General features: G+C 35.9%; 2 protein-coding genes across 3 annotated transcripts; both read right to left on the bottom strand.

The window, feature by feature from the left end:
- Positions 1-2,366: 2,366 nt before the first annotated feature.
- LOC113057542 (serine/threonine-protein kinase pim-3-like) lies at positions 2,367-4,539 on the bottom strand. 2 transcript variants are annotated; one of them, XR_003277839.1, is made up of 6 exons: positions 4,285-4,539; positions 4,100-4,150; positions 3,538-3,919; positions 3,248-3,427; positions 2,765-2,999; positions 2,367-2,656 (listed from the first exon to the last, which is right to left on the bottom strand). XR_003277839.1 is itself a non-coding variant. In XM_026224965.1 (6 exons), the coding sequence occupies exons 3-5, from the start codon at positions 3,878-3,880 to the stop codon at positions 2,848-2,850; spliced, it is 675 nt and encodes a 224-aa protein (XP_026080750.1). In that variant the 5' UTR covers positions 3,881-3,919; positions 4,100-4,150; positions 4,285-4,539; the 3' UTR covers positions 2,367-2,656; positions 2,840-2,847. The 2 variants fall into 2 exon arrangements, 1 of the variants encoding a protein (XP_026080750.1); XM_026224965.1 differs by having other exon boundaries at positions 2,840-2,999.
- A 267-nt stretch (positions 4,540-4,806) lies between these two features.
- LOC113057534 (uncharacterized) lies at positions 4,807-6,100 on the bottom strand. Its single transcript, XM_026224958.1, has 3 exons — positions 5,934-6,100; positions 5,124-5,471; positions 4,807-5,024 (listed from the first exon to the last, which is right to left on the bottom strand). The coding sequence occupies exons 1-3, from the start codon at positions 6,034-6,036 to the stop codon at positions 4,807-4,809; spliced, it is 669 nt and encodes a 222-aa protein (XP_026080743.1). The 5' UTR covers positions 6,037-6,100.
- Positions 6,101-8,670: the final 2,570 nt, after the last annotated feature.

Here is an 8,670-nt window from a genome sequence, read left to right as displayed (position 1 = left end):
TAAACCGAAGGCTTGAATCAAGGGCAATCATCGCCAATGACGCTATTACGTCGAGTGCAAAAGAACCGGTGAACCTTTTTCTTAAACCGGTTTATTGAATCGAACAGTCCAAAAGAACTACTGGTGATCCGAAAACCGATGCAACCGGTTCTTCACTACTGAACGAGTCAGTCTTTTGTTCGTTATCTGCTCGGCTCGGGGTTCAGCTTCAGTTCTCTCTTCACAGCAGTTCAGTCAGTGAACTGTTTGAGTAAATTAATTACTCCGCGATATTGGTTTGTTTGAACTCAGAGGGAGTGTCAGCCACATTAAAAAAGTTACCAGCTTAAGTCATTTGTGGATTAATGAGTATTGGAGAATGATCGTTCGAATGATTAGTTCGCAAACTGGATATCACAAATATGAACTCTCTCACAACAGACACGGAAGAGAAGACAATGAACTACCCCTTTAACAATACTATTGTACGTTACACACAACCAACTGTATTTATCACCACTGTTCTTATGTTGCTGCTGTTCATAATGTACATACAATCCTACATTGCATTCCTATTTATATTCTGTACATACTCTGCTTAATAATGTATATAGTGTGGTGGTTACAAAATATAAAATATATTAGTAAATAATAGGTGAAATGTTATGTGTGTCAAGATGAGAGAATGTCTTTCTAAAATGTATTTTACACTGTTTATTACATTGACGATTGATGTTCTCTGCTCAATCGATCGGTGTTTGTTTGTTTTTCCCTTTGGGAGTGTTCGCCTGTTTGGGGAGGGGGCGCGCGCGCTGCTCAAACATCACACACAGACTCTGATTGAATCAGCAGCGGCTCCGTGTCCTGTGTATTATTTATACTTTTATCTCCCCTCGTCAGGTATGGTACACATCAATGTTATAAGAATATGTTCTTGACGTGTCAGAGAGTTATGACGACTGTAAATGAGAGTTTAAAGTGTTTAATGAGTTGTGTAAAAGTTCGCTTCCAGTTACGTCTGCGTGTTGCCTGTGCTAGTTGTGCATTTCATGCTAATGACGGAGACCATGTGGTCTCAGGAAAGACGCGATATTAGAGTGAATCCACCAGTATGATTTGTTTTACTTAAATAATGTGATTATTACAATTGTAAGTCTGCATATGAGCGTGAAGATAAGTGTGTTTTCACTCAAAATGTGTTAAAGAGAATAATTTTGGCTGACATATGAACACGTTGGTTGTCAGGGTTTATTTAAGTGTAAAACACAGGAAGAGTGGACAATGTCACGTGTATATTATATGTTAGAAATTAGTATTTTATAGTGTTTAATTAGTGAACACAGTAGTCATTGAAAGACTGTATATATGTACTTCTTTTTCTTCTATATTGTGACTTCTCTTGAAGTGATGCTCTGTCATTTATTGACGTATAAATGTATTTGAACTGTTTTAAATGGTTAAAAAAAACTATACACAAATCCGTGTCCTGTGTATTATTTATACTTTTATCTCCCCTCGTCAGGCGGTGAGGGTACTACTGCACTGTACATTCTGTAAATCATAGCTCCACTTACTCTGCACTTACATGTAACGTTATATGAAACACTATACTCTTGCACTTCTGGTTAGATGATAACTGCATTTAATCAGCTCTGTACTTGTACTCTGCATAATGACAATAAAGATTAATCTAATCTAATCTTCTGCATAGGAAAAACACAGTAGTTATATTTCTGGTTGTTGATGGTCTGACAAAAATACTGATGTGACGTGACCCATACTCCGAATTCAACCTATCCAAAGTGCACAAACACACCAGGAGCGGTGGGCAGCCATTTATGCTGCGGCGCCTGGTGAGCAGTTGGGGGTTCGATGCCTTGCTCACGGGCACCTAAGTCATGGTATTGCCGGCCCGAGACTCGAACCCACAACCCTAGGAGTCAAACTCTCGAACCACTAGGCCACTACTTCCCCCTGCAGTATTGATTGTATCGTAAAATGTACATGTAAATGTTTGCATCATTCAAATCGCAAGAATCTAAGCTTTTCAAAGATATATGGCACGTTTATCTTTATTTTATTTTTTTCTGTTTCGCAAAGTTAAAAACTATAATTGTATCTAAGTAATATACAATAACACAGCACGAAAAAGTCATGCTACCCCCACATATAAATCAGTAGATGCTACTTTATTATTAATTGATCAATTTATACATGTGTGTCGTGTGTGTGTTAATGGTCCATATATTTTTATTTTATTTTTTAGCAAAAAAATCCACCAAATAACATTAGTGAAAATGTTAAGACAGATTTTTTAATGATTTTAAATATATTTTTATTAGATATATTTTTTATAAATCCCTTTTTTATTGCTTCCTTATAATATATTCATTTTAAAACAGCAAAACTACACTTTTTAAACAAAGCTAAATCAACGCTTTTAAAACAAAGCCAAACTGTGCTCTTAAAACAAGCTTTTATAAAAGCACTTAAGGCTCTGATGACTAGAACTATAGATGCTCAGATTCAGATGGGACTGTAAGAATGTGGACCAGCTCTGAATTCAGGGGTGCTCTCTGATTCTTTAGTAGTGGGCTCACATGAGGGCTTGAGTTTCCAATCTCCATCAGCATGTGAATTCATAGTGCTTTTTTCACTGGACGGTGTGTGTCCAACCCTAGGAAAGAGAAAGCCAGAGGATTCTTTACATTGACTGTCTTCACTTAGGTCTTTTTTTCTAGTCGTCATATATTACAGTGTAACAAGACTGTTAAAGTGAACTCACTTCACTGATCATATTTTAAATCTACATTATATATGATTCAGAATTGAAGGTGACAGCACAGTTGTAGTTTCCTACTCTGTCTGTTACACTGGCTCAACTTTGAAACCAATGCTGTTGCTATCCTCTGACTCTTCTAGATCCACTGTTTTAAACCAGTCATGCTGCAAGATCTGCTCGAGGGTCAGCCGTTCAGTAGGATCACGGTTTAGACATTGGACAATCAGATCACGGCATTCTGTTTTCAGGAGAGAGCTGGTTAGTCGTGACCATGTGACACTAATGCTAGCATGCACAAAACAGCTGAAACGTGGTTAATTTAAGGTTAAGGGAATTTACAATTATTAGAAACATATCTCTGAACACATAATTCTAACATCAGTTGGTAAATACTAAAGTCTGTGTTTTAGACAGGACATTCTCTACCAATGTTTGTTCATTCTGTGCAGAAGCTGTATGTGTGTGCTGTCTGTGCTATTCTCTCACCTTTGGATAAATCTGGGTTTTCAAACCTAATTTCGGCTTGCTTGATTTCCGTTATATTGCAAAATGGAGAACATGTGTTCACCATCTCATACAACAACACTCCTAGAGCCCAGACGTTTGTAGAGACAGCGTAGAACCTGCCACAGGTGAAGAGTTCAGGTGGGAAGTAAGCCTGTATTCCTGTAAGCAAGACATGTTCAGCATTCAGCAGTTCTCTGAAGAATCACATGATCAATAATAAGTCACTAAATACTGGTTTCCACACTCTGTTACACAAAATGCCAGCTCACCTCTATATTGACTGCGATCATAGCCATTACTACTAAGTAGATGACCACAGCCAAAGTCTATCAACTTGATCTCCAAAGTGTGTTTTCTCAACAGGATATTATCTGGATGAATATCGTTATGAAAAACACCGCACTCAATGCAGTGCTGTACTGCTTGCACCGCCTGACACATAATGAGCCGTGCTGTCGTCTCATTCATGTTAGGATTCTTGTTGATGAAGTCCAACAAGCTCTCGCAGGGATCTGGATTCTCCATCACGAGAGTAAATACTTGAGGGTGCTCAAACCACTCATATAGTTGGATGACGTAGGGGCTTATGGGTCCTTGCCTCATCGTTAGCATCAGCGCAACTTCGGTAATGAGAGGTTTGGGATGCAGAGTCTACAGAAAAGATGCGGCATAAGGTTAATAAGGTAAAAAAATTGTAAATGTACTGTACTTTACATTGCGTTGAACTTTGCAGATTTAATAAACAGAGTCAAAGTTGAATTCCTGCTTAATATTACGTAGAAGTGATCAGCACTGAAACAACTAAATACATATTATGTTTTGCCAGCTTACAGTTTGAAGATAATGATCCCGTAAAGTCTTTTGAATACGTTTGATGGCAACCTGCAAAAGGTAAAACACACAGTTGAGCATATTAAACACTCAGCCTTAACATAACAATGAAGAATTGAGTATTTAAGATTAAAATCTTTATGTTCCCTCAAATTTCTTTCAGTTTCTGCAAAATGTTCATCTACCTTTTTGCCATCGGAAATACGGATTCCCTCATACACCCTGCCGTAGCCTCCTTCTCCAATAATATTTTGCACTATATAGCGAGTGCAAATGGTTTCTGAAAAAAAAAAAAAAACACACACAAGAACGTATTAAATATTGTATTATATAAATATATTGTACATTGTAAAAACTTGCTAGATTATTTGACGTTGCATTAAATCCTTAAAGCAGTATAACGAATTATTTTTTCTTCTTCAAGATTTGTAATAACTTACAATGTAATGTGCATAAAGAAACTGTTCAAACTTGAAATAAAATCATCAACTAGGCAAACTGCTAGATGATTTATTCTTTTAAAGGCACAGTCTTAATACAATTGGTGCCTTGTGACAATAAACAATATTAATATACTGTAGAAAAAATAAGGCGCAAACATGTTTGAGAGTCCAACAGTAGATGCCAGCTAACAGCAAATAAACTTCAGTTAAGTTTAAGCATATTTTAATAAATTATTTGGAAACAGTTTATTACTTCCATTACATTTATCTTGTTATAATGATCACAGATTTACCATTAGTTGGGCCGCAGTCTGAAGGCTCTGGGACAGGTGACGGCTCAGGATCATCCAGTTCTGGTGGAGCCACAAAAGGCTTCACTTTGTTCTGGCAGCAGAAAGGCTTTTTCATAGCCTTCCACACGCTCTTGAAGAAAGAGTGGATTCCTCTCCTCTTCCTACGTTCTTCTGTACCCGTTTTTGTAACTAAGATCAAAAAATTGAATATTAGCTATTAGAGATCTCTGACATTTGACTGTTATAGTTACATGGATGTCCCTGTTGGTAATGCAATTTTATTCTCACCTGAAGCCTCCAATTTCAGTCTCTCTGTACTGTCCTCTGAGATGACGTTAGGTGTAGAGTCATCTAATCTGGATGCTGTCTTTAGGTTCAGGCAAGCTGAAGCCCTTACTGGCTCAACAAGCACTTCACCTGGAAGAGTAAAGCTGGACTGCTCCGGGCAGCCATCCGAACTGGATAAAGCGCCATCGCTCCACCCTTCCAGGCTAGGTGTAGAGTTGTCAAACTGTGGGTCCAGCTGTGGTAGACAGTCCACTGTGTTCTTGGAGCAGATGGGAAGCTTCACAGCCTTACGTACTTTCTTGAAGAAAGAGGAAATTATGTTCTTCTTCCTCTTGCTGACATGCTTGTCTGAAACCAAGTAAAACAAATAGAAAATACTATTAGAGACAAATATGACCCAGGGTTGTCATAATTAAATAAAACTAAAACATTTTTAATTGCCTTGGCAACTAACTGAAATAGGTTGAAGCACTACAATTACTGATGAAAAAAAACACAAACAATAACTCTTGATGTTAATTGAACTTAATGGAATTGCTTATATTTTACAAATAGATGGGTCTACATTATTTCATGAACATTTCTTATTTTTTTATTTCAATTTTTATAGTTTGTGTATTTTGAAATTGTACAAATCAAAGTCAACCACTGGTGTCTAGCAAACATCAAATAGCCAACTATGCTCTTCAAAGCTCGAGAAAAACTACAAAAATAAATCCAAGCCCCACTATAACCCATCTATTGCTTTCCTGAATTTGTGAGTTGCTGTAAGTCAGAGTTGAACAGTTTCGAACATATTTGTAATCTCACCTGTCGAGCTTTTCTCCACAGGAGGGGCCTCCATGACACTCTGAGTGAGGCTCAACTGACTCTCTACACTCTCCTCAGACACTGACGATAATCTTGAAGACATACTGTCTGGTGAAAATTTATCAAATTTGTGCACTGTGGTTGTTTGACTGAAGCTAAAGTAACTCTCTGTATTGCAAACTCACTCAGAAAATTAGCGTCTGCACACATATGATACTCCTATAGCATATGATCCTCAGAAAGATTCAGCGATTGTGGCTGCTGTGTGACGTCATGTAAATGGAACGCAATTTGCATAATGTATTAGAATGAAGGAGTTCCGATGTGATGTGCATTTTTTAAACTTCAGGCTTGTTTGAGATGCAGTTGTTTGGGGGGTTGGAATGAAATAAATGCAGTTAATATATATATATATATATATATATATATATATATAGGCCTATATATATATATATATATATATATATATATATATATATATATATATATATATATATATGCATTTAATTTCAGTTATGTTGCCTTTATATGGAAATAAATATGTATTTTAGATTTTTATAAAAATATGACAACAATTACATTTCTCACACAGAGATCGCAGTCAACCTGTATGTGAACGTTCATGCATAATTTAAATATATAATCAGGGATTTAAATTATTTAAATTTACTCTGGGGCTCGACATTAAAGCCAAATAAGTAACGTTAAGCATGTTGATGTAAAAGAAAAGAAAAAACGAAATGAAATGAAAAGTAGTATATTTAAAACATAGTTAATAAAGCAACACAACGTTTCACCATTACGACTGTTTAATAGTTTAATAAACAGTTCAATAAGCAAGTACAATAATATAAGGTAACTTACATTTTAGGCAAAACCACAGCGACTCTTACAGCAACCAGCCGATTCATGATTCTGTCTTTCTAAACGAATCGGTTGAGTCAAAGATTCATTAGCTCATCAATGAATCAGCCGTTTGAACGAATAGCTTGAATGAACAACTCAGTGATTCACTCTTTAATAAACCATCAGTACTTGCACCTTACTGCATTTTACATTGTTTGCAGATTCACTTTTTTTTTTATAAATAATAAATTTAATAAAATGAATAATAATAGTATATAATAATAATAATAATTACATTAATCAATAAAATCTATATGAAATCAAAAATTAATTATTAAAGCTGCAGTAGGTAACTTTTGACGCTCTAGCGGTTAATAAACAGAACTGCTTGCGTCTTGCGGAAGAACATCGTAGCCGGAACTACTTCTCTCTGTTTATGTCTATGAAGAATCACAAAGGTACTGGGTTACTCCGCCCCGGTACCCCCGAAGCAATCTAAAATAGTCCGAATATAAACACTTATTATAGGTGTACCCTAGTGATTCAGGACGAGCTAAAAACACGGTTTGGAAAATGGATTCATGGTGTACACGCTTATTATGTTCATTTTTCTACATTTTGAACACAAACAAAGTTACGGACCGCAGCTCTGATTGGTTGTTTTTTACCAGGAGCGCATGACTTTCTGCAAAATGGCAATAGGACCACTGGGAGGAGCCAGAGGAGCTTGGTTTTTTTCACAGATTATCTGTCTCATATTCTACTATCAGGACATAATGACAGGTTTAATAAATATGTAAAAATTAATTTTTTACAAAAGTTCCCTACAGCCCCTTTAATGAGGTTGGGGGAAAATGTCATCTATAAAGGTAAAAGAAAATGCCTTTGAAAAAACAAAACAAAAAAACAAGCAATTTTATATGTAGGCTATCAGCTGATAGAAAAAAAATAAGTATATTGCTTCATAATTAATCATATTTTATATAAAGGAAGAAGAAAAGCTTTTGTGTAAAACATGATTAGGATAGTTTTGACTAGAATGGAAATGATTGTTTTACAGACCTGGCAACCCTAGCGAAGCACGAAGCATTTGAATCCAAACTGTGGACTGATGGAGGAACTTAAAGAGGATGTATGTACAATTTTGACCCTTCTGAAGTCAAAGAATTACAAAATATGTTTGTAGATATTTAGGAAACATATTATGTTTACATGATCAGTGAGAGCAGAACGAATGTGTCACATGTTTTAAACTCAACAAAATAAAAACAACAGCATTGGATCAAGTGGAATAGAATCCTGAATGGGCCTCAAATATAGGCCCTCGTCCTAACCTGTCAGATTTTGCTACCTCTCATTTAAACAGTGGCTAGTACAATTCGATAATGAAAAATGCTACCTGTAAAATTCAGGTTTATTAACGTCTACACCTACCACATACCCTAAACCTACCCTTACAGCAATGCAAATACATTAAATATTCAGTCCCTCCAGAATAACGTGGATTATTTTTGTGATTGTTGCTGGCAAAAATCCTTGATTTTGCGGCAGGTTTTCTTAAAAAATTAGATTTTTTGCAATCTTATGCAATGAAAACACCCCCAACACCCTGTTCTCACTAGGCTACTACTACCTTACTGTAAAGAGTCATTTCTTATGACTTCCTATGATAAGCAAAGCAAGCATACTAAATCACATAATATTTAAGTTCTCATTCTGTTTTATTTCAGACCTTAATTAACACATGGCTCAAACTTACAAAACATTTAGTCAAACAAGTTCTCTAGCTTTACAAAAGGAATATTCAACAACTTCTGTAAAAATGAATACAAATAAAATATACACACAAATATACAAATGCTGTTTTACAGGAATTGCAAATTGCAATCTC

The sequence above is a fragment of the Carassius auratus genome, chromosome 38 (genome assembly GCF_003368295.1).
Source record: "Carassius auratus strain Wakin chromosome 38, ASM336829v1, whole genome shotgun sequence".
In the NCBI taxonomy this organism is placed as follows: Eukaryota; Metazoa; Chordata; class Actinopteri; order Cypriniformes; family Cyprinidae; genus Carassius; species Carassius auratus.
This window is presented reverse-complemented; position numbering and strand designations above follow the sequence as displayed.

Bases quoted from the DNA above. Each gene is read 5' to 3' on its own strand.
- LOC113057542 (XM_026224965.1), bottom strand. From the start codon at position 3,880: ATGCTAACGATGAGGCAAGGACCCATAAGCCCCTACGTCATCCAACTA. The intron at 3,428-3,537 runs GTGAGCTGGCAT...TCTTGCTTACAG, and splicing joins TGATCGCAGTCAATATAGAG to GAATACAGGCTTACTTCCCA. The intron at 3,000-3,247 runs GTGAGAGAATAG...TCCTGAAAACAG, and splicing joins AAACCCAGATTTATCCAAAG to AATGCCGTGATCTGATTGTC.
- LOC113057534 (XM_026224958.1), bottom strand. From the start codon at position 6,036: ATGTCTTCAAGATTATCGTCAGTGTCTGAGGAGAGTGTAGAGAGTCAG. The intron at 5,472-5,933 runs GTGAGATTACAA...ACTTGGTTTCAG, and splicing joins TGTGGAGAAAAGCTCGACAG to ACAAGCATGTCAGCAAGAGG. The intron at 5,025-5,123 runs GTGAGAATAAAA...TTTTGATCTTAG, and splicing joins ACTGAAATTGGAGGCTTCAG to TTACAAAAACGGGTACAGAA.